General features: G+C 51.2%; 4 protein-coding genes across 4 annotated transcripts; 2 read left to right on the top strand and 2 right to left on the bottom strand.

Annotated features, from left to right (window-relative positions):
• Positions 1-3,504: 3,504 nt before the first annotated feature.
• BDP81DRAFT_418950 (uncharacterized protein) lies at positions 3,505-4,511 on the bottom strand. The gene is made up of 3 exons (XM_060589732.1): positions 4,186-4,511; positions 3,880-4,091; positions 3,505-3,822 (listed from the first exon to the last, which is right to left on the bottom strand). The coding sequence occupies exons 1-2, from the start codon at positions 4,495-4,497 to the stop codon at positions 3,882-3,884; spliced, it is 522 nt and encodes a 173-aa protein (XP_060450062.1). The 5' UTR covers positions 4,498-4,511; the 3' UTR covers positions 3,505-3,822; positions 3,880-3,881.
• Positions 4,512-6,951: 2,440 nt separating this feature from the next.
• Positions 6,952-7,374, top strand: BDP81DRAFT_418941 (uncharacterized protein). Its single transcript, XM_060589731.1, has one exon. The coding sequence runs from the start codon at positions 7,062-7,064 to the stop codon at positions 7,341-7,343; it is 282 nt and encodes a 93-aa protein (XP_060450061.1). The 5' UTR covers positions 6,952-7,061; the 3' UTR covers positions 7,344-7,374.
• Positions 7,375-16,496: 9,122 nt separating this feature from the next.
• On the bottom strand, positions 16,497-17,901 carry BDP81DRAFT_133661 (uncharacterized protein). The gene is made up of 2 exons (XM_060581771.1): positions 17,701-17,901; positions 16,497-17,503 (listed from the first exon to the last, which is right to left on the bottom strand). Exons 1-2 carry the CDS (start codon positions 17,769-17,771, stop codon positions 16,552-16,554), a joined length of 1,023 nt encoding a protein of 340 aa, XP_060450060.1. The 5' UTR covers positions 17,772-17,901; the 3' UTR covers positions 16,497-16,551.
• A 4,996-nt stretch (positions 17,902-22,897) lies between these two features.
• BDP81DRAFT_418931 (uncharacterized protein) lies at positions 22,898-24,655 on the top strand. The gene has a single exon (XM_060589730.1). The coding sequence runs from the start codon at positions 23,343-23,345 to the stop codon at positions 24,204-24,206; it is 864 nt and encodes a 287-aa protein (XP_060450059.1). The 5' UTR covers positions 22,898-23,342; the 3' UTR covers positions 24,207-24,655.
• The last annotated feature ends 704 nt before the right edge of the window (positions 24,656-25,359 follow it).

Raw genomic sequence — 25,359 nt, 5'->3', positions numbered from 1 at the left:
TTGCCGCCTTTATACGTAGGTTCACCTATAGGTGACATTAGGACAAGGCTGGCGGCTTCTGCCCATTCTACTAGGTTTTCAGCGTCCGGGGAACTCGTGGCCTCGGGCTGCCACGTCTAATGGTGTAAGTTAAAATCCCCCGTAATTAGTACTCGATCCTTAGGTTTAGGTTACCAGGCCGCTAGGATGTTCCTAAGAGCCTAGCCAGATCGCAGAGAGCCACGAGGGGCGTTATACACGTTAATAACTATAAGGACCTCCTTCGTTCCTAAGAGGAGTCGTAAGAAGAGCAGGTCTATAGATAGATCGGGTAAAGGCCGTATTTATACGCCTCGTACCCCAGTTCCTCTACGGAGGTAAGTAAGTACCCTAGGACGGTCTTCGGTCTAGTTATCTACTAGGGTAAAAGTCTCAAAACCTAGGTGGTGTCTTATAAGCCTCCTCTCCTCCGAACGGATAGACGGCTCTTATATTAGGAGTATATCGATCTGGGCTACGTAAGCCAGGTTTAGTACTGTTTCGTAGGCGGATACCTACCTACCCATATTTACTTATATAATTTACAGGGTTTTAAAGGGCTATATTCTTCTTTTATATCTTATTCGCCGGGGTATAATCCATCGATTATTCTTCTTTACGGGAATATCGATACGACTACTAGGTCGCATTTCTCCACAATCTTTCTCCCTCAGCTCGGATGGCCCGTAGCTAAGCCTTATCCCTCCTCTAGACTACCCCCTTCACCACTTTGGGTTAGATAGGGCAAGTCGCATCGAAGGCGGCGTAAGGCCCGTTACACGACGGGCATTTAAAGGGGCAGTCGCAGCCATCGTGACCCTCAGTGCCGCCGCAGGGTACCCGGTGTTAATCAGTTATATAGGAAGGAGAGCTGCACTTAAGGCATCTCTTCCTTCTAGTGCACATTCGTTCGCTATGAAAACCGCCGCAGCGGAGACATTAAGGAGACCTCTTCTCCTTTAGGAACTGCAGGTTTATAAAAACGCTGGCCCCTATCAAACGAAGGCGTCTTAGTAGTTACCTTACGGCTTCCGCCTTAAACCAGGCTATTACCGTACCTAGCCTTTCGACTTCGTCCTTCCTAGAGAAGTATGCTTTTTCAGGCTTAAGTTTCGTCAAGACCTGGATCTCTTCAAGGAGCTCCTCGGTCGTGATTTCTAGCTCAGTATTAGTTACCAGACAATACCTAGTATAAGGGACGTTTATAATATAAGCTCGGATCCAGGTATCGCATTACTCAATCGCTTATGCTTAGAGAAGGGCAGCGATCTATTCTCTATTCTCTAACAGGACTTTTACACTATCCATTAACAAAGGTAGGAGTACTAATCCTATCTTAACATAATCGATCCCCTTAAGGGCTTCTCGGGCTTAGGGACTTAGCCTTTCCCGAACGAAGATATATATATCATAGGCTTTCTCGTTCCGAAGCGGGCTTTTAAGCGATAGACACGCAAAGACGCATAGATCCTTTAAGGCCGCCCGGTTTATAACTTGTTTTACAGCTTATTTAGCTAGCATTGGTTTATCCTGTCTTCTAGACAGTAACTGGCTCGCCGCCGCCGCATATAAACGGACTAGGGGCGGCTAGTTCTGGGTTATATACGAGGGATACCCCTAGGAACTCAGGTCAGTCTCGCTAGGCCCTATACCAATAACGTACATAGACCTTACTAGACCACGTTGATGCCGGTTTGAACGCTATTTCTCCTCCTAAAGCTCTCTCTCCAAGGATTCGATCTTCGTTAAACAGTCTTTCAAAAACTATTCCCTCTCGGCGTCCCGACGTAGGAGGTCCTAGACAAGATTCGAAAGCTTGTTAATCTCGTCTTTAAGCTCAGAGTTATCCTAGTAGTTAACCTACTCAACCACTCTAACCTTTACAGTCGGCTTCCGGACTCGTCCCGACCGCCGAGATATACCGGCGTCCCTATAAACCGTGATCGATGGCCCTACATCTAGGGAGACCGCCATGGTCATAGAATTCAGCTCGTATAGGCTAATATTAAGAGATGATAGTGTAGTGGGCCGTAGCCCTCTATAACCTTAACAATTACTAACAGTGGGTACCTTTCGAGGTATGTGTTCTGCGTCGCTCACTTTGGTGGTGGTGGTGGTGGTATATTTAACGTCTCGAGCGACGAGAGACGTGTTGGGCGCGATGCCGACATGGTCTATGCTAATCTAAATCATGTTACAAGGCTACGTCTTCACCTAACGCTCCTGTTCAAACCGCTCCAAAATGAAGCAGATCTTCTCACCTGACCAGAATTCTCTTATCCGCCATCCTTTTCCCGGGTCGCTTCATCCACAAGAAAGGTAGTTCGGATAGTACTAGGAAAAACCACAAGGGGGAAAAACCTAGCACGGCCGGTCGTGGTGTGGTTCTACGCCTTTCTTCTCTCCACTTTGCATTGGAGCGAAGCAAGGAAGGCGTACAGCAAGTCAGCTCCTAGCCGATGGCGATACAGGAGCCCGCAACAAACGCTCTCCGTTACTGCCTGAACAAGTCAGGCTCTGGCGGGAGCGAAAGTGTTCAAGACCTTCCAGATAGAAGGTCTGGCACGAAGACAGAAAATAGCCTAACTGCTGTGCCGGGGCTTTGGTGCCTTGTTTGAGTGGTGGCCCGCACGCGGCGGGCACAGCGCGCCGCAGGATAGTGGACGCGCGGATCGGCGAGGGCGAGAGTGACCTTCAAACCTTCTAAACCCTCGCCCTACTTCACTTTCGGGGGAGGTCTCGTCGTGTTTGGTGTTGTGAAAGGAATGAGGGGGAGGGTTGCTGTGGTGGTGTTGAGAGACGAGTCCGAAAGTGAAGACGGAAATAATAAGACCCGTTAGGGGTACGGGCTGAAGCCCTGCAAAAACCTAACAATTCTTAACACTGGGTGCCAAGAAAAGGTTTTTACAGGAGAAGGTGAGCTCACTTTGGGTGATCACTGTGATCACCTTATCGTGTGCTCACTTTCCTTATCGTCACGTGACTTGTTCCATAGTTCTTCCGTTCCATGAGGAGTCACCTGAGTTCCCGGATTCTCTGCGTATATCAGGTAGATAGCCGCCGCAGGCCTGTGGGGCGGGCCCCCTGGCCTTGTTATGCATGTTGGGTTGTAACATTGGGGCCGGGTCGGCCCGGGCTAGGGGAGAGGTAGGAGGTAAAGCTCAAGATAATAGACCGTATAGTTATTTAGCTTTAGTTCTTTATTATAAAAGAAAATAAGGTTATTTAAGATATTAATAAAGAGGCGGTATATTACGTCGTACTTAGATTAGGCTATATTAGTACGTTAAAGCGCCGCGGCGGTAGTAGAGGGTACTTTATTTCCTTATAATATATAAGGACGGGATAGGAGCGGTACTAATGGGCGCGGTGGTAGTATGCGCGGGTGTGATAAGGTTAAAAGGGGGTCCGGTAACGAGCTGTCGGTATACTGAGAGCTTACGAGACCTCCCTGAGGCCTCGCGGGCGATAATTCGTAACTTGGGTGCAGGAAGTGGTGTTAGTGGGTGGGTGTAGGCCCGGGCAAGACACTAACAGTGGGTGTCTCACACGGGTGATGCGTATGGGAAGTTGCTCGGTGACGACGTTAGCGACGACTTTTAGGAAGGGAGATGGCCTTGAACGTCTCATCACGACGTTTTCCTGGACAACCTTCTGTATCCAGGGCATCTGAGAGATGATGGCAACGTATGCGCCGAATCGCTTGATCTTCTCATACAGCCCATAGGTGTCGTACCCGTCCAGGAACCCGAGGGGTTTTCCCAGTGATAGCTTGGCCACAACATCGAAGCAGTCTGTTCATATGTTAAGTTAGAGACACTCATTCACGCAGATGAAAGAATACTCCGCTGACAGTTGTAGCATCAGCGATTCAGGTCCAGCGCCTTCTTCTCCTCAATGTGACTATTGCAAATCTCGACGAACTTTGCAATAAGCTCATCGACATACGGTTCGTAAGCCTTCAATGATGTCAAGGAGTAGGCATTCGATACCAGACGTCGGTACCGCGAGTGGAGCGCCTCGTCCTGAATACTGAGTAAACTTGTTGTTACTCCGGATTGGCGGAAAGGCTTGTAAGCCTCACCCTGTTTATTATCCCATGTTATTCAGTATTCGCCTTTTCTTATGATAGAACACGCAGAACTCCAGGAAGCTAATCTTATCAAGTCTTGATCGGACACCGTAGATAACAGGTACCGCCGAAGGATCAAATACGGTGACCGAGCGAGGACCAAGGCGTACCACATCACCGTACTTGTCTCGTAGGTCGTTCATAATGCTTTCCTTTGGTGAAGACCGACCAGTACGCCAGGCTAGATAGACAGCGTACAGGTCTGTATAGCGAGCGAGCCATGGGCCTGGGATCTGAGATAGACGCGCCTGGCGGCTGTCAATAACCAGTTTCAAAACAAATGTAACTGCTAGAATAAAAACGGCAATCGATCCGTTAGTCACGTTGAATGAATTCTTGATGTCCATTTTGGTGTAGCTGCACATCCTTTCTTAGTGTTGGTGAAGATGCCGTTGTTGTGAAAGTGAACTGTCGTGAACATAGTGAACATAGTGAACATAGTGAACATATAAGGCTTTCGTTTGCCTTCGAAAAACGTGGATGGGTGGCTCAATTACCCCTCCTTGATAAGCCGAGGTTCATTCTGCTAGCCCGAGACTCAAAGTTATTCTAAATCAAGCCCAATGTCGTCTAGAACGGGCGGGTCATATACCAAGTCCGATTACCGTCTGGGTCCCTCCCCATGACCAGTCGCCGAGGACGGGGAATACCAAGATCGATGTATGAGCTCAGGAATGTACGATGGTGACTACGTGTCTCGTAGTTGGAACTCGGCGCTTAACGTAGCACGATGAACCCTACCATTAACCCCAGGAGAGTCATCTTTCCAGCAGAACGAAGTTTTCCTAGGCAGGAACAATTCTTCCACATAATACACAGTGTGTTGATTCATCTTCTGGTCAAAGCCCCAGATTGATTGAACATTTTTGATAAGGGTTAATCAGTCTTCCTTTTCCAGAACCTTTTACATCTGAGCATCTACAACTTGCTCGAGTGGGTTTTGGAAGTGGCAGAATCGGTTATGACGGAAACCTTCGGCAAGTTTAAGACCAATAATAGCACTTAAGCATACGGTAAGAAGTTCTGTTTTGAGCACAGATTCGTGATAGCGGGTCGTGTTAGCGCGGCCAAAAGAGTAAGAAGATGGCTGAACTCTACCTGATTGCTCAATTCTCTAGCTCCACTTTGCCTCAAGCTTGATCGAGGCTGACTAGGCCAATATTTCAACGTCTTCAGGCCACAAACCGTCCGAATGATCGGGGTGCTGCCACGTGTGGGACTGGGCCGAGGAGACTTTGACCTTTTATCAAGCCTTGACACATGTACGTGTGAAACATTAGATTTCGAGTGGTTAGAAACACTGACAACTTATCCCATCGGGTGCTAACTCACCTCATTTTGCCAAGACCTCCAAGTACCCACTATTTACACTTTATTACCCCGCATTTAAAGGGGTACTTGACGATACGTCACTCATTCCTATGCTCTTTTGCCCATTATCATCACTATTATTACTATTTTGATTGATATTGTTATGTCTTCTGGTGATTCTGATACCTCTATTGCATCTAATGCTTCTATTACTTCTATACGCAGCTGTATAGTAGTTGAGGTCCACCCAGAAGACCTTACTGCTGCCTGTAATACAGACTGTACGCCCGAGCGCTGTGACGCAGCTACAGTCCGGCCCCACGAACCTCCGGCTACTCAGCATGGTCCTCCGGGCTCCTTCCGGCCCTTGACGTGCCGGCCCGGGCCCAAGAGATACGGGGGCTGCCGGCAAGCCCGCTTGAACTGTTCCTCCAATACGTTCTGCAGAGCCTCGTGGAGCAGTGGGCCCAGTGGACGAATACAGCGCCGTTGTCTAAGGAGGGCCCTAGGGCTAGAACGTCTAGAGCGAATTCATGGCGGCAGACTTCAGCAGACGAGATATACCTCTTCCTAGGGATCCTATTATATATAGGGATTCATAGGGAGTCTAGATTATCAACCTATTGGTCAACCCAGCAGCAAACGGAGGATCCTATCCACCTATTTACACGGTTTATGTCCCGGGACCGTTTCCAACTGCTACTCCAGCGACTACGGATATTCAACACTGCGGAATTCCAGCCCAGCCGGCCCAGCCAGCCTAGCCGGGGCCGGGGCCGGGGCCAGGGCCGGGCCCAGGATCAAATGCCAGATGTATACCGTAAAGTTAACCAGTGGTCAGCCCACATCCAAGAGACTGGGGATTCCCTTTATATACCTGGTTCAGACCTTACAGTTGACGAGGCTATGGTCCGATTTACAGGTCGATCTCTTGAGACGACAACGATTCCAACGAAACCTATCCCAACTGGCTATAAGATCTGGATCCTTGCCCAGTCTGGCTACTGTATACGGTGGCTGTGGCACGTCCATGGAAAGGGCCCATACGCATAGTCCCCCAGGCCCGGCCGGCTAGGCCAGCTGCTGGAAAGCTGGCTCTGTTGACACCAACGCAGCAGGTAGTAACTACGCTTATTTCACTACTTCCAGCTGCAACCTACCACTTATTTCTTGACAGTCTCTTCGCCTCTGAATATCTAGGAATAACCTCACGCAGCAAGTAAGAAAAACTCGGCAGGGCTGTTTAGACTGTAATGTACCTTTATGTATGAAGGGAGACTGCTGGTACCTCTGGCATACACAAAATATATAGAGAATAGAAGTACTGGAAATCCTGTTGAATCATTGGATAAGTCTGATAGGCTGGGAAGTTCCTATTGGCTCTACCCCACCTCTTGGCAAAATGAGGTGAGTTAGCACCCGATGGGATATACTTTCCCAATGTCTCAGGAACTCCGCCATTCATTTCGAACGAATTTCATACAAAATAAGTGTATCTCGTCGACTGCATAGGCAACACCTATTACTACCTGACTTCCTTCACTGGAACACTCTCGTTGCTCTTGGTGCCCTCGTTAAGGACACGCCAACCACCAACACCATGCAGCTTAATATCGTTCTGGGCACCGTCACTTTGTCCATCGGCATGGACAGCTCAGTCACAGCATCTCCCATGCTCCCAGCACCCCCGACTCCACACCCTCTCTTTTCTAGACCTAACGCTGACTATGGCCGCACCCAGGTCTTCGCGTATGGTGTCAGAAATCCCGGCAGCACGTGCACCCCGGGTGGATTCCACCGTACACCTTACGAGAAGCCCGACGGCATCACCTACCAGAAGGGTGGCAACTTTCTCCAAGCGGGACATTGTTGTCTATACTGACGGGTCCCAGATGTCGGACGGCAGCAGCACCTCCGCCGGAGCAGGCTGGGTAGGGTACCAAGCTATACGGCAGATCTTCCGCGGATCCGAACCACTCGGCTCCTAAACTGAGGTGTATGACGCGGAGGCACATGCTGCGTATCACGGCCTGATAGAAGCCGCCCGGGCTCCTACGGCTCGTATGGCAGATAACGTCCATATCTGCCTCGACAACCTCGCAGTCGCGGCTAGACTATACTCCCAGAGTATAGGAAGTAGCCAGGCTAGATTTAGGGCCTTCAATAGGCTCTCTTCCTCCTGGACTCGGGGACAAAGAGAGAGCTGGACAACCCCCGGCAGGGTTTATGTTTGGTGGTGCCCTGGGCACACGGGAGTACCAGGAAATGAAGAAGCGGATGCTCTAGCCAAGGAAGCCTGCAAACTAATCCTAAAATTATAATCAAAGCCCTCATTAGCGCACCTAGAAAGGCAAGCTAAAGCAGCTGCCTTCCAAGCCTTTGCCAGAAAATGGCTGCCCTAATGCCCTCGGCAATATGCCGACCTCGAGATAGTTCTTCATCCCAAGCCGCCCGAACTCCGCCTCCCTCGGCACTTACTAGGAAGGCTATACGTAGCAAGATCCTATTATAGAGACTTTGTAGTATATTACGAGAGATTTGCTTATTAAGATGCGTTGCTTAACTATAGCTATGGGAAACCTAAGATACTAGTCTATTTTTACTTCTATAAGCGTGGACGTTAGGCTACACCGCGCTACCTCCGCTAACATATGGCTAAAGTAAGTATTGATTTCTTATTAGGTTCTGCTAAGGGAGCCTCTCTTCTATACGAATAGATAGAGGAGACTAATTTCTTTTCCGAAATTTGCCCAAGTCATTAAACAGGAACGTTAGGTGAAGACGGTAGCCTGTAATATAGTTTAGATTAGCATAGACCATGTCGGCATAGCGCCCGGCACGTCCTTTTGTTACCAGATGTTAAATACATCATCATCATCATCATCATCATCACCTACCAGAGGGCTTGGTGTCCTAGCCAGTGCGATCCGTGGAACGCAAAAAAGGACCCCAAGGGCCGCAAATGGGCAACTGAGGATGAGGACCAGGGGTCAGGGAATGGACTTATACGTGCCTTTGATAGCTGGAGCTCTAAGCAAGTTACCAGGAGAGCAGGACAAGAGGAAGACCTATATCATCGATGCAAATTCAGTAGCCCCCAAGGAACGCGACCCTCGTCAAAAAGTTTATGCCAACAGGTTGAGGTACCGAGATCTTCTCACCTAGGGTAGCTCATTCTACAATTACTAAAGTCGCTAAAGTCGCAGCCATTGAGTAACTGGGCCTCAAATTTCCCCCTTCGCTGTAACCAAATAAGAGACACGGGCCACCTGCCTCAAGTCTAATACATGCGGCATGCAAGATTGCCCCAAGTCTTTTCTTCGTGGACAAGACAATCAGCTGCCAAATTGTCATTCTTCAATTGGCTGATACCTCAGTCCGTATTCATGTACAGTCAAGTCCGTGTCGGCGTTGAATGAATCCCGTGTCCGTTTGATCTTCATTAGGTACTCTCTGCTGATAAATCTCCTCAGTCAATCTTTTAAGTGGGTGACACACTGGTTTGCCACCCAGTATGGAGTACCTGACCTCTATTCTTGTTATGCCTACTCTACACACAGTTCTTGCTATTCCTGCTTTCCTCATTGCTCTCTCTTTTCTCCCCTTCAGATACCTTGTGAATACTCTTTGAGAAGTGTAGTACGATAGTTATCCTAATGCCAGTAGCTATGAGAAGAGGGCCACTCGAGCGTTGGCCGGCATCCTATTCTGTCACCCACTTGCTTGTTCTGAGCCTGCCAGATGTTGTCTAAAGAGAGTTTTATCCAATGTGGGTTCTACCCCGTGCATGGCGGAGATACCTACCCGCTTTAGGAATGTTTAGCCCATCGCTCATAGATTAGGTTTGGTACAAGGGGCAAGAACATGACGAAAGGTACGAATTGCGATTGGAGCATTGCAAAATTGAGATGTGATTGTGCATGTCCACCCAGCGACAACTACGAAAATCATGGCCATGTATTTGGTGATATGCACTGCTCAACTCGCTTCTTCAACTTCAACATGCTCTCTGATGTAATGATTGGTCAAGTTAGGATCGTTACGGCTCGGGCCAGTCAATGTACTAGGAGCGTTTGCTGTGTTTTGTCCCACTTCAATGACATTACTTTGACACTACTATGCGACTTTTCAGTAGGCTATGCATCTTTATTCCAATCACATCGCTCTACAAACAACTATCCTCCCCTCCCTAGAGCAGCTTTACCCTCGTCCAATCACCCCGGAAAGCCATCGATAAGAGGTACATGTTTGCGTTTTCGAGGTCCATCTCTAATCTGTTTGTTTTGACAGATCATAAAAGAGTAGCATTTTAGTGGCTCTATGACGGGTTGCACACATAGGCGCAGCCCGGAACTAACTTGCAGGCATTGATCGTGGAACTCTTGCCAGCACTCAAGCATGCCTGAGCGCAGGAATCGCACCAAGACAACTCAGGGCATCAGCCAGCATGCTCAAACATCTCGAGACTTGGTGTGGAGTTGATGGAGATAAAATACGCACCAGGTCTTGCCTCTTTTCTACCTCAGCTCCAGGCGCCGCGAGACTGAGCCCAAGGAAGAATGCTGCGGTAACGGAGGAAAGGTTCATCTTGATGATTGGAGATTTAGTGGAGTTTGCCTGCGTGATGTCGTAGTAAGTAAAAGTTGATCTTGAGCCAAAACGAATGTCGGACTTGCAATTGGTCGGAATGTGAGCTTTTAAGTGCGGCACGCTGTGTGCATAATCAGGATCAAGATTACACCACCTATCGTTGGCTTGCTTGGCTTCTCCCTCAGCCAACCCTGGTATTTCGTTTACCAGTGCCGGTTCTCCGGGCGGACTTTCGCGAGCGTGACAACTCGTCCAAAGGACAAGCCAATCTAGGCATCTGTCTATCTTGACTTCTAACTGACTCGCTGGAACACATTGTGCATTTCTTCTCGATACTTGTAGCACGGAGTAGCGGAGCACCGAAACTTTCCATTTGCATCAACCTGGTAAATTTTGTGAGATGTGATTAGAGTGTCTACTGCTTCGTAGTGCTGACATCAACTTCATTCATATCTGTTCACCCCCTTAGTCGGTCATATTGACCAGCCGCTGGCTTCAGGTTGGGTTATCGCCATGAAGGGTATGATAAGATTTTACGCAACCCATTCTTGTAGCTTCTTGGTGACTCTGTCATTCGGGACTATCTTCCAAACTAAAATTATGTCTGAAGTTAAGCGAACTTCACTGCTTCTGTCTTTTTTCCTTGAACCCCTTCTGTCCGTCACCGCAAGGATTCCGAATGGGACTGGAAACTGGCCTCTGGTGGTTACATGTAGGTTCGACGTAACGTCCAAAAGGACATGTTACAAGATCCGCCCATCCTCACACATTGACTCTTATGTCCCTTTGGGTATTTTTGTCTTCAGGCCTGAGGAATTAGCATCTTCAGTTCAATGATACGGTAGCTATTGACACGCGGGAATCCGCAGACATGTCTTTAAACTTGTTGCTGGAGGCGAAAGCAACCCTCTCCGCATTCCCTCACGCCATGGTGATCTGTTTGCGGCCATATATTCAGAAGGTGGCAGTATCATAGGCACGAGATTAATTCTTGAGCCCTGTATATCATGGAATCCGAGCCAAATAGTAGATGTGATATGCACCCCACATGGATCTTGAAGTCACGAATAGCTCATCTAGTCGATCTTTTCAATGAGAGACTACCATTGCCAAAGAATAATGGATAGTTTAGAGCTCTCTATCGGATTGAATTAATAGGAGATCAGTCGCGATTTAAGTAATACTAGACGTACGCATTGCAGTAGACCGACTTGATTGCAATAAGCACAATTCATTTGACCTTGTCAGCTCTATCTACGAAATCTGCGCCATGGAACAACTCAGTCTGCTACCACAAATCAGGTAGCATGTTAGAATATCCAATTATCGTGAAACTCCTGGATGGGGACGTGAATGGGCCCATTGGCTAACACATCCCCCCGTTGCGCCACAAGCCGATGCTCGTGTCAGAGCCCTCCCGGATAGGGGCTAGTTAGAGGTAGTAAGGAGTCCAAGCAACAAAGGAGCAGCTCAGATATATATACAGCGCAGGGAGTACACATCGGGGGAGGAGCAGATTTCAGTAATTCATCATTCTACCCCTAACTGCAGTTGGCCTCTGAGAGCTTCCACCCTGCGTCAACACCCCAAACTTGACAGTTCGCTGGCGGGGAATCGCTGATTGTGCCTGATTGTCCTCCTCCACACCTCGACGGTAAGAATCAGCAGAATGATGATTGGCGACAGCCGGAAGGTTAGTATCATCAGCCAGAGGACTGTCTGAGTGAGGACTGGCAGGAAGTAGAATGCCCACAAACCAAATCACCCCGAATTCCCTTCTCAAAGCGATCACGAATGGTCGATTCCCGAAAGACCGATACCATGATTTATAATGAGTATGGTGCATGGCAAGACGAAGAGTAGGGATGGGTTCAAGAGATCATGTGATGTGTAGTTATTGCGAATGAATTTCGAAACCCGATAATGTATGCCGATGGATGAGAGAGTGAAGATGACCTTGGGGATGAATCTCAGACGTCTAGGAGGAGTATTCATTTGGTCCCAGGTGTGTGTACACTTGTGTTTGTTTTGCGAACGTGCGTGCGTGCGTGCGTGTGCGTGTATATTCGTGTCTTCACCAGTAACTAGCCGATATCTGCTTCTCAAGCTTCTGGCTGCGTTTTATTATATAGGTATATTTAGGTTGCCACACGACTTGTGTTCTCCAGGCTGGTTTATCTTTGACTACTAAACAATAGTCCTATGTTACTCGGACGCAGCAAGGGAAGGCTGCCTGAGGACAAGCCGCTGTCCCACATCACGTACAAACAACAGACAAAGAAGAGTGGGATTCTACTTGGACTCTGAGTAGGTTCAGGATGAGCTCGGTTATGTCATTACCGTTGTACCTAGTTAGAACAAACCCGCGAACATGCCTAAAAAAAACTTTGTCAGTTTATTCATGGTTCTTCTCCTGCACAAGGCGATTGTTACCATCCATCATCTTTGACAGGGTTTATTCGATACTCCTGGGTGAAAATAGAAAGAATTTGCTAAACAGCGATGGAAAGTGAGTCTCTGTATCGAGATTCATATAACCTTGGGCTGGTTAGCTCTGTCTTCTTCTTCGTCTGGCAAGCATTCAAGCTCATCTTGCTGCATAAGAGATTTCCAACATCAGGCTCCCCTAGGATAGTTTCTACAATATCGCCAAAGCTTCCGGTGGTATAGTGGACCAGCCAAGTCTTCGTTATTCATCTTGCATTAGGTCATGGACTTTGCTTTCTGTAATCAATACTTCAAGATTATTTTCAGACCCCGGTAAGGTAGTCAACACTTCAAGTTGTCCTTTCCCCAAAGGATTGACAAATTCAGCATGAGGTACACATCACTAAGGTAGGTTGCCGTCTCCGACAATCTTTTGAGCGCTCTTGACCAACTTGTTGGATCTTTGCTGACGAGTGCGCAAGCTGCGGAACTCAGTCAAGATCTCCCCTACATCACGTTTGATCTGACCGTTGCTCTGCTCAAAGCCTTCCCACAACAGCCCTCTTCCACGAATACATTCACTCTGACATAAGGTCACACATTTTTGAAACGTGTTACATATTCCCACTGCATCGCAGGAGCATGCCAACTTATCGAGGTCTCCAAGTTACCCCTGCCCGCCCGTCCATCCATCCATCTCCACCGCCGCGTCCAGATCACCCCTGAAAGTCCGATGCCTAAATCCCTCATCCGACGTCAGCTCGACTACTCAGAAGAGATACCAGATCATGTCGCTGGAGCTTGGTCTCATTGGATTTAGTACTTCATCTCCCTTAGGTCTCTTCTAAGGGCAACAGTTTTCAGCATGATCTAGCCTGTCATGTTCTTTCGACATGCAGCTTTATCATGCATACCCTTCTCTAAAACAAGACGGGGAAGACTGCTAGTAGACTACATACATGGAACATGCTCATAGCTTCACGAGGAACGACTTTGGTTGGCATCAGCCGTGCAACGAAGCTAGCACCCTTTCATTCACTGCTTCTACCCTTTGAGACTACTGACTTCACCTCGAGCTCTCAGCTACCTATCATCATCTGGCCCATTGCTCATGTCCTATTGATAAATAGCCCTCACCTGAAGTCGCCATGGCTCGGCTCACACCTCACATGACTGAAAACTATAGAAGAGAGCTCCACTCCAAGCGATAAGTTTTGCTCAGCAGATAGACACCACTCCTACCTCCCAGAGATAGCGGAGCTTCACCTTTGGCTTCACTCTTATCTACTATCCTCCTATTCCCTGTCTACCCCCTGATGTTGTAAGCCTCCACTCGCCCTGAGCTGCCCCCTACTACTGGCTAACCCAATGTCTCAAGGAGACCAGACGACCTCACCTGAAGGTGTCAACGGACCATTCACGACTTCTGCCCCTGGGCAAAGGCTCCTCCACCTTGGGTTATTGGAAGGGCGGTTGAAGTGTGGTTGGACGGCGTTCAGAGTTTCGTTCACTCCCTTGGTATATATATATATATATATATATATACTCTCTTTTTGAGTTTACATGTATTCCCGGCTTTTTTCTACTCTTCACCCGCGACGTTACTGCGCAAATCAATTCCGCCTTGGCGGTAGTACTCCCACTTCTTTCTCTGCCCGTCTCGGGCCCAAAGCCGCCAACCGCCCATTCTGATTCGGGTACAGCTCCAAACTCGGATCAGACAACGACCCTTAGATGGGCACAGCCTCCTTCGACGACGACCGCGCCGCCACCACGCGAAGCACGGGTACCCCAATCCACGACGTCGCCGAGGCCGCAACTTCATCTTCACGCGCAGGCTCTCGCAAGTCTACTCCCTAGCCCTAGCTAGAGCTCCAGACCAATTCACCGCGTCGCAGACGCCCCCAATATCCGGCCCGACCCCACATCCCCCCCCCCCGAACCTCTAAACGAAACAACAAACCACACAATCGTCACCAACGGCAGGCAAGCAACCTCTGCGCGAGCACCACCACCGCGCAAGCTTCCAGACTCAGTGCCGCCCCACGGGTCCAGTGCCTCTCGCAAGCGCGGACTCTAAAGACGAAGACGCACATTACATCCCGCCGCGCCGCAAGAAAGAGAGAGAGAGACCCAAACCGCTTGTTGTAACTGGCTTTCTGATGCTCAAGGCGAAGGAAATTCAAAGAAGAGCAGCGGGAGATCTATGCCTCCATCGTCATCGAGGAACAGCGCCATCGTGCATGTGGCCAGTTTAAAGTAGACGCCGAACGCGAGCGGGAGAAGCCTCTCCAGCGGAACACCATGCCATCCACGCCCAGCGTCGCAGACTCACTGATCAAACACGACCACGAGAGGAACAACGTAGTCCGCACGTCACCTCGCTGAATCTCGAGGCCAGGACACGACTCCCCCTCCGCCTCTCTCATCGCCGGAGAAGGAAAGCCGCAGGGACACACCTTCTTCCAGCGCCACCAGCGAGGAAAGAGGTATATCGCGGCGCTCTGGCTATTTGAACTCGTCGCAGAGTGCATGGCACCCTGTGACGCCACAACCCTCCAACCGACACACCTTGGCAGCATGAGGGAACGGCACGAGACAGAGGTCGATAGAATCCTACGAACCCAGCGGGACTACGCTGAGGCGGTGCGCCGCGCGCTGAGAGGGGGAGCGGCGGATGGATGGATGGATGCGTGGGAAGAGGGACATGCAGCGGGAGATGTGAGGAGGTGTTGGTGATGGCGTAGCGGGAGGATTAGTGTAGATCCGTTGTGTTTGCTGCGGCTCCTGAACGCGGGTGGAAGGACCCATTTTGCTGGCTGGCGCACGCGGGACCGCGTCCGAGACGATCCCCCGGAGCCGAAGGATCGCGTCTCTCTCGGCCGACGTGTTCGGTTCGCTGGTGTGGTGTGGGCGGACTGCGACCCGCGCCGATGGTGTGGGGGGTCTTACCTAGTAAGAAGCTTCACTAAGCCGCCGAGGCTTCCCGATCTTCGGAGACGGTTGTTGGCTGGTAGATACTACAGTCTACACCAGACGGAAGCGGATGGAATGAGGGAAGTGAGGAATAGGTGGCTTTCATGAAGAACGAGTTATGACTTTTACGACTCGTGAGGTGACTTAGCACCTGGGAACATGAGAAGAAACGTCTTTCCCGACATTGAAAAAGGGACCGGGGGCTGTGATGACGCGAGCAACTTTGCTACGATATGTCTCGGGAGTCGGGCAATGTGAAGCCACCCCCCGGGCCGGATGGAACCGGTCGAAACAGCACCGCTCTCGATGAAGAGTTGGCCACTTGAACGGTTAGAGCCTGATGAATAAGATTCGCCAGCTTCTTAGAGTAGAGTGCGGGCTCAAGGTACTGACTGAGATTACTACAAAAAAAGGGGGCAAGACTGTTTGTTCCAGCTCGTACTGGATTCAGTGGACTCATCACGTAAACGCACTGCGCAGGTGACAGCACCAAGATTCGCCAAGGAAAACAAACCACAACCAAAGAGCTCCGGCGACCTCGACTCCACCAACAGCTGCACTCAATGCGTGTAATGTTCTTCAAAAAATATCTTCATCATTATTCGCATCTTTCATGCGAAGCAAGAAAGCGGAGATTGTCGGTAACCCGCAGTACCTTTCCTAAACACTACCTCTGCGTCCTCCTCTAGACAACCCTCTCTTCCTTGAACCCAATCCCTCGAGATCCTATCCAGATGTCCCTTGTATCAAACAAGCCCGTAAAACGCCTTCTTTGGTGATGGATATCAAATCATCCCCGTGGTATACATTCAAAAACAAGTCTCTTCTTGCTTCAAAAAAAAAAAAAGAGTCGTCCCCGCCAACGTCCGTAAAAAGAACGCCCTTCCATGTAAAGAACAAGATTCCTCAAGTCGTCGAAACAGAGCCCTCATATCCAACTCCGGAAAACTTGCGCCCTTCCCCCCCGCCCCCAATTTCTTTCATCTAAAGGTCGGTTTCTTGTTTTGATCAATCCCCCTTCTATGATGCCACCTTGGCCCCTTGTTCTCATGTTCATATTTGACGGGTCCGGACAACACCCCCATCCAAAAGGCTCTTCAAGACCAAAACGGTCCCTCGGCCTGGGCCCGCTGCCACTGCTGCGCCTCCGCAAGCCTCTTCTCCAACTCCTCCTTCTCCTTCCACAGCTGCGAGTTCTTCTTCTCCAAGTGCGAGATATACTCGGTCGCCTTGCTGAGGATAGTCGCCTTGTTGAGCTTGCGCGCGGGCATCAACCCGCCCAACTCCTCGACGACGTCAAAGGCCTCGTCGCTCTCGGCGGCGGCAGCGGCAGCAGCGGCGTGCGGGTTTTCCGTCTGCTGGACGACGCAGCGCAACGAGGGGACGGCGTCGCGGAGGGCAATGATTTTTTCGTTAATGTTGACGCGGTAGCGCTTCTCAATCATGTTGTGCGGGTTTTTGGAGGGTTCGGCGTGTTTTGTGCGGCGGGCTGGGGGTTCGGGGGAGGCGGAGCGGGAGGAGGCGGAGGAGGCGGAGGATTTGCGCTTGAGGTCGTTTGTGCGCGGGGATGTTTGGTGTTGTTGTTGTTGTTGTTGAAGACGAGATTGCTCTGGACGAGAGGACGGTGCGGATGTTGTCGTGCGGGATAGTCGCGGGGACTTTGCGGGCTGCTGGGGTTGTTGAGGTTGAGGTTGAGGACGGGCGGCGGGCGCGTCGAGGGTCTGGAAGAGGGGTTGGGTGTCGTTGATGCCCTCGCGGCCAAAGGCGACGGCGTCGGACATGAGGTCGGAGGGGTTGGCGCTGGGGCTGAGGGTGAGGTTTTGGGGGGAGAGGAAGGACATTGGGCTGCCAAAGGATTCGCCGTAGAAGACGTCGAGGTCGGGGGAGAGGGCGGGCTTCTCAAAGTAGGCGGGCCAGTCGGCGCCGGAGGGGAGCTGGAAGGAGGAGGTCGGGAAGACGGGGGAGACGGGGGAGCCGCGGGACGGGGCCGAGTCTGCGCTGAAGTCGACCTGGGTGTCGTAGAAGGAGAGCGGTGAGAGCTCGGGCGGGCTCTGTGGGACGTGGTGTTAGTTGAATGTTTGAGATGGAGAGATTGGTTGTGTAAGGTAGGTGTGTGTGAGAGAGAGAGAGAGGGGGGGAGAGACTTGATGGCAATTGGTTCAAGGTCGTCGTGTGTAAGTCGGGAATTGGCAGGTTCAGTTTATAGGGGAGGGGGGGTGGGTTCGAGGGGGAAGAAAAGTGTACACACCATTGATTGAGGCATCGGAGGTACTTGATAATAGTCAAAGGACTGTTGTTGAGCCATGGTGCGATTCATGGAGGGGGCCAAGTTGACTGGGGTGTGGGAGGGGATCTGACGATGGACCGGTCTGGAGGAAAGTGTCGTTGATTGAAGACGGATGGCCGATGGATGGAAGAGGTGGCGTTACTCGGGAAGTGAGTTGACGAGGGGGGGGGGGGTGCTGAGTGATGAGATATGTGTTTGTTTGTGCGTGTGAGTGTAAGTGTGAGAGTGTCGAGAATGCCGATGGCGAGAGGAGACGATATTTGGTATGATGTTATTTTGATTCGAGGCTGATGGTTCGAGAATGGACAGGTGGGGAGACACAAGACGGACGGCAAAGCTATATACTAGAGGCAAGAGAGAGAAGAAAAAAAGAATGGTTTGTAGCATTCGCTAGGCAGTACTCTGTATCCGTACGGATACTCGGTAGGGAGAAGGCATCGAGCCGGGGTCGAGGTCCGAAAGCTGGGATGCGCGGGACAAAGTACGGTAGGGTGGATGAGGAGGATAGGATTGGGGAGAAGGGGGGGGGGGGGGGGGGGGGGGGCGTGATGGTAAGGCGGGCGCGGGTTGGAACGGCGAGCAAAACTGGCGATGGACGGGCTCGTCATACGAGTGAACGACGGAGCGACGGGCACAGGCACGGGGGGGTGGTTGACGAGAGGAAAATGTGACAAGGCCAAGGGGCGTGTCGGTACACCTTCACCTTGACATTGGATGAATTGGTGCAGAGTACTGAGTATGCATACGGATAGATGAAAATGGTACGGCCGGAAGGATCCGACGGTGGGAAAGACTGATGATTGACATGAGATGTGCTGCGGGGAGTCTCTTTGACACATGCACGAGGGAGGGTTCTCGACTCTTTTCTTTTTTTTTTCTTTTTTGTTTTTCTTTTTTCGAGTCTTCTCACTGCAAGACTCGAGACTATCCGTACTCCGTACATACAGTCTGCGAGAATGCGAGAATGCAAGAATACTCGGTACAGTCTACGAGAGTCGCAGGGATGGCATTCCAAGGTTGGGAATAGGGCCATCGGGCGGCCACTCTCGACGCCGGGAACAGCGCGGGCACTATGTACTTTTGTTCCCAACGGCCCAGGGCAGTGAGGTAGGTACCTCGTGTCAGGGCCAACAGCGCTCTCTCTCCCTCTATTTTACAGGTCTATTTTACAGGTACCTCCACCACTGTCTGTAGGTACCTTGTGCTGCAGCATTCCTCTGCATCTAGGTACCTACCTTACAGTAAGGTAGGTTGTCGCCCACGCCTACTTCCAGACCAAGCTAGGCGGGAAAAAGCAAAAGAGCGGGCTGACAAGGGCAGGAACAAGGTCAGGGGTGTGTGCGCAAATCCCGAAAGGGGAGAGGGAACAGTAAACACGACGAGATGGAAAGAGAATAAAAGGATGGAGGGGCATCTCGGGACCTTGGCGGCCACTGCGCACCCGTCCAAGATGGGGAGGAGGAGGAGGAGGAAGAGGCTAGGAAGGGGGGGGGGGGGTGGGGGGGTGGGGGGGGCGTGTGAGACCTGCGAGTTTTGTACTTGTACGTCTGGCATTACCTAATTGGACGTAAACGGCGGACGGGGCCGGTACACATTGGATGGAAAAGGTAAATCCGCGTGTCTGTTGCTTTTTGACAGCATCGTCGCTCGTGTACCGAGTAGGTCATGTACGAATAGGCATTCTTACAAAGTAGGCCATGTTATTTCCTTGACGTGCATAACGACATCCTGGACACTGGTAACTCCGTACACACAAGGTGCGAATAGAGTGGGTGGGAGATCATGGCTGACGTCGTTGACGGTTGCTCGGTGTTTCGTCGACGATCAAGCGAGGGCCTTGACCTTGTTTCCTCGGCGGGGTGTTTACCGCGCTGTAGCTTCACAACCAAGGGCAGTCTGATTTGAAGGCTGTCACTGCTCCTCCGGGCGGCCGTTGTTGCGTCTCGTTCCTGTGGGTGACCGTTTGACAGGTGGCCCGCGGCAGGCAGAAGACGATCGAGATCTCCAGGGTCCCCCCTCCCACCCGCGCGCCGCACTGAGACGGTCTCCCACTACTCGGGTACCAATGTACTCTTCCCTGGCACGGGCAGCCGGTCTCGTCAGCTCCTACAGACTACGAGGGAGGTGCTAAAGCTGCAAAAAGGATGCAAAGCTTCTCTCGGGCGCATCGCCATGTGTGGAGGCTTGCCGGGGCCGGCCACTCGACCCAAGAGGCAACAGACACGTCGATGAATTTGCGCTGTGCTGTCCCCAGAGGTTCCGGGTGGTTGGTTGGCTTCTGCTGCTGCCGAGCACTGATGGCGGCTGCAAGTGCTCTTTACTTAGACTATGCAGGTAGGTATTCCCACCGCCCAGCTCTTGTCGGGCAAGGCAAGCAAATTGGCAGTTGGGAAGGCTGAAAAGAGTAGCAGACGTTTGCGACCGAGGGTGTTGCTCAGTCAGACGCCCGATGATGCCGAGTCACGGAGCCGAAGGGTCAAGGATCCGCGTCCAGTTCTGAGGGTCCTGGGCTTGGGAGCAGCAAGCCCGGCAACGGTACAGCTCTTGGATGACGGTGGTGCGGATATCTACGCAGTGCTCTGTACTCCGTATTCGTAGGTAATGTACGCAGTAGAGGAGACGAAGAGATGGAACGAGTCATCGTAATCGCTTCGCATTGCCTCGATGCAATACAATAGGCACGGCAGATGGTAGAGTGCAGTCACGGTTCATGGGTAGACCAATGGAGAGATTGATATTGGAGGGCCTTGACAATTTGCCAAGTTCGCTAAGGCTGAGTGAGTCCTGACGGGTTCCTTGGTTGTGGGATGGGACGTTGGCGTCTACGGTCTATGGAGCATGGAGGAGCGCATAATGGGCGCATGGCGGACATGAAGGAACAGCGATGCGCCGATGCAGCCATGTCGAGTGTTGGTTCCAAGGTTGAGAGATGAAGTGTCGATATGATGGGTGATGGATGGTGTATCCGTATGGTGTATGGTGTATGGTGTACGGTGTATGGGTTGTTGATGGATGAAGGTGGACGAAGTATGGATCCCATGTTGATGATGGGAGGCGGGGTGGTCTGATTTTCGTGCAGCGTCGAACGTCCCAACGTCGGTGCCAAACAGGCCATCCGCCGACGGAATCGAACGAGGCGCCGCCCGGGGGGAGGGGGGGGGGGGGGGGGGGGCCGCTCGGCCCAGACCGGAGCCAATAGCACGGCTGACTTGTCTGCGAGTAGTCATCAAGTATCGTTTATGCAGTACTTATATGGCAAAGTACATGCCAAAAGACACGGCCAAGGTCTTCCGACTGCTCCCGTGCGACTGTTGAACTTTCAATGTGGCCGTCTTCTCGATCCATCTTCATCTCTGATTCATCCAACAACATCTCATTCCATCTCCAGTCTTTTTTTCTTTCTTTTTTCTTTTTTTTCTGTCCATCCCCTGTCTGTTTCCACGTTTGTTTTCTTAATGTACCCGCCAGCAGCATGTCACTTTGGGCCCTTGGGGGTGACGGCATCCCAGTGGATATCGTCTTCCATCATATGTCCATGGGGGACGCAGCTATGCCTTAATTGGACTTTCTTTGACATGGGCAAGCTTCCATTGCAATGAGCTGAAGCTACACTGCGGCCTGACTTGCTTGCTCTGATATTCTAGTGTTGGTTTGGCTGACAACCATCTTTGCCCAAACAACATTGCGTATCATCAACACTCTCTCTCTCACTCGTACAGCAAGGATCACGAAACCCCCGTCAAAGTCAACTGCAGACTGCCTCTCATCAATGCCCAGGCTGATCGCCGTTACGGATCGCCCTGTTCCCTGCATCCGCGCCCATCCTACCGTGCCTACGTGCTCGCTTCTCCTCACTTACACCCACAGCTCTCCAGCTTTCTCCCACCATGAAACCCCCAATTTCGCGGCTTCTCGCCAACCTCTGCACATCATGTCGCACTCTCTCCCCGCCGAGGGACGACAACGTCAAAACTCACATTTCACTTGTTACTTGAGAGACAGTGACAGCAACTACAACGGGCAGCATCTGCGAACCGAGTGACGTCTAGACCATGGGCAGCATCTGCGAACCGAGTGACGTCTAGACCACGGGCGGCAGAGGGGGAAAAACACGCCAGGCCAAGTCCTATTGTACTGAGCTCTCGTCCAGTCCCCTGCCTTTGCAGCTTGCCTGCCGCTTCAAGGAGACATTGCTGTTGATCCGAATTGATCCAAATAGATTCGATACACGCAACCAACTGGTGCATTACATTACAGCCCGCGAGACACATTTCTGCCATCGGCCCCCTTTCCGCCCGGGGTTCATCCAAATCCCGACCCTCTCACTCGCCGTCTGTTGGACGGTGGACCTCGGGAATACAATTCTCTCTGTGCCTCCAAGCAAGCAAGCAAGCAAGCAAGCAGGCAAGCAGGCAAGCAGGCAAGCAAGCAGCCTTGTCCAGTCTCCCTCGCTTTTGGTGTACTTTCTAATTGCGTAAAAGGGTCAACAAAAATTGTGCATTCCGGTGGTCCCGGGTGCCCTCACACGGTTCGCCGATGGAAGAAATACCAAGACCCCGAAAAGGTGCGAAAAAGGAGGAGCACTAGCATCTTCCGTCTTCGGCGCTTCACTTACCCAAAGTTGCGACGACAGTGACCACTCTGACACTCACCCCACACACGACAACCCCTCCGAAAAAGAAAGAACAAGAACAGGAACCGAAATAAGCAAGAAACCGACACGCATACTCGTACAAGGCATTGTCTGCTGCTAGCCTGCATCATCACGGCCGCCGGCGCAACGCATTCGCGGAGGGCCTCCCGGGCGGTTCTACCTGCAGGATCTGTGCTGTGCTGTGCTGTCAATGTCCAGTCACAAGCACATACTCTCCAACGGCGCGAATATGACGCGCTGTTTGTATCCGTACCTTGCTGGAAGTTTGCCATCCAAGGCCCTCCACAATGTTTGCCTGTCAATTTCTCCCCCAGGGCCCAGGGGCCAGCGTCGCTTACCGTGGGGAACTTTGATGTGGCGTTGAGCATTGGGAAGAGTCGTACTCCACGTCGGTCTGCGGGACTTGCAGCTCGCTCACATTGGCACACGTTGTTGGCACGTTTGGTGACGGACTTGCAACGGTTTGTGACGAGTTCAAGACATGCATATATGCATGGCTTGGGGGGGGGGGGGGGGGGGGTTTAGAGTTTTTTTTTCGTTTGGTTCTATTTTGCATAGTCATGTCTGTCAATATGACGAGACTCTCGGCTGCGTAAGTTGCCCTAGCTGTGGTGACTTACTGGGCGGCCATGGTTGTGTTCGATGTGGTGACGGATCAAGCGATCTGATGAGTCTAGGATGCTCACTATTCGGCAGTTGATTGCCTCTTGGCACGGGTTCTACCGCATCTTGACTGAAATGACTATCGATATACTCTGAACCATGAAGACTCACGATGAGGCTCGACATGGTTATAAGCTGCAATGTTCAAGGCATATAAAACTGCAGAGATGGCGACTGGACCATCAATACTTGCTATCCCAAAAAATCACCAGATATACTCACCTTTGCCAGATCATTCCTAGGACAAGAAACTACTCTTAACATCCAGATCAAACAAACCCATCATGTCCTCCAGTAAACCCAAGCCAGAACGCCCTCCAACACCATCCAAACCCACCCTCATCGACACGAACCCCTTCTACATCGACATGAGCCGAGGTACGCACCGCAAGGCCCTCCGCCCCTTCACCACAACCCTCACCACAACCCTCACCCCACTCCTCCGCCCTCGCACCTCATCAGAGATCCTCGCAGACCTACAACCCGAACAAAATAACCCTCCCGCAGAACACATCCCCTCCCGCCCCTCCACACCAACACCATCCCGCCGCCCTCGAACTCCCCCCAAGTCGCCAGCACGGACATCACCACGTAGTAGCACCAGCACCGACGACCCTTCCCAAGATGTATTCCAAACCCCAGAGCGTAACCACAGCACACCCGTCATGCGCATCTTCATAGACACCAGCCCCGCCGCCTCCTCCGGCACCTCGAAACGCAGCGCCGATGTAGACGGCGACATCCGCATGAAGAACACCACCCCCGAAACCCACCACCTCTCCCTCCGCGCCCTCGTAACGCAGATAGTCCACGAGACCTTTTCCCTCGAACGCGCGCGGTTAGCAGACGAGATTCGTCGCCAGGTTCTCGCTTCGTTGGAACAGCATATCGGGCAGCTGGTTAGAGACAACTTTGAAGCTGCGCTGGCGGAGGCGTTGGAGGAGCCGTTTGAGGTGGGGGAGAGGGAGGGGGAGAGGGCGAGGGAGGCTGCTGTTGTTAGGGTTGTGAGGGAGAGGTTGGCGGGGTTGAGTTGTGATGGGCTTGTGGAGGTGTTTTGTAATGAGGAGGTTTTGGGGGTGTTGAGGAGGGTTGTTGGGGTTGTTGAGGGGGAGGTTTGTGGGCTGGGTTGGGATTTGGTTGCGTTGTAGGTTGGGGGGGGTGGTGATGTTGTGGTGATGTTGTGGTGTTTGTTGGTGGTCGTGGAGAGTCTACTTGGATGGTCTAGATAGTCAAGTTGTCGTTGAGACACGTGTTGTCAAGTGTGTTTGGTGTTTGATGTTTGATGTTTGAAGTACACTTGAGGTTGTAGATCTGGGGAATGTAATGGCTATGATACGAGGTCTCGTATGGAAATATCTGAGCATTTCATCATGTCTATGGCAACGCGTAAATCAAAGAGCATCAGAGTGATCCGCTTAGATATTGTTGGTATCCCTATCACAGGGAAGTTGGTTCGAACCGTAGGGTCCTGGGGGTGACGAAGTATCAATATCTCTGTATTGATTGATTCTGCGTAATGTGTAAAAGGGAGATTCTAACCGTACGTTAGTTAGGTAGTCGCGGTCTAATTATACTACCTCGAGGTGGCCCATGCTCTTGCCCTTATCCGCGGTCGAATTGGACTTCCAATCCGACAGATATGGACTAGTTTCCAGGGCGTACGAGTCCTCGGAACCAACCTAGACGGAACTCAACTTCGGGAAACATAGCAGGTCATACGCACGATACAGCTACCCTGGTACGAGTATCATGACCAGGGTTCGTACCAATGACCTGATATACTGATGTTGGTGGGAGTAAGCAATACCGAAGATGTGGACGAGTTCTCTATACGTGGATGGCGTCGGCCGGGGAGTTTGATCATGGCCATCGTAGGTTTTTTTCTGACATTGAAACCCCGCCAACACTAACGCGCCCGGTGGACTCAGTCGCAAAAGTGAGCTAGTCATACTACTTTAGCTGTGATAACATGCCACAGAGTGCTTTATCATGGGTACCAACTATGATGATCATTGAAGGCGATTTATATTTGTTAGTTGCTTCAGCTTGTTGCTGTGGTCTCTATCCTTTGGGACTTCATCACAGTGAGACAGTGGGAGTAAAGCATAGATTCCTCCATATCGGCGAGTATCTCGTCAACTGTATTAGAGAGCTTCATACTATCGTGAAAACTCCAATTCATGAGCCTCAGAGCTTTATTTCTTTCCTCGTTCCCCCTTGTTATACCTTGGGTAAACTTGAGGGAGGATGAGTGAGCTCGCCGAGTGGTTACTTCAACTCGGAGAGGCGTCGTTTGGGTTG

The sequence above is a fragment of the Colletotrichum phormii genome (assembly GCF_030913505.1).
Source record: "Colletotrichum phormii strain CBS 102054 chromosome Unknown BDP81scaffold_3, whole genome shotgun sequence".
Lineage (NCBI taxonomy): Eukaryota > Fungi > Ascomycota > Sordariomycetes > Glomerellales > Glomerellaceae > Colletotrichum > Colletotrichum phormii.
This window is presented reverse-complemented; position numbering and strand designations above follow the sequence as displayed.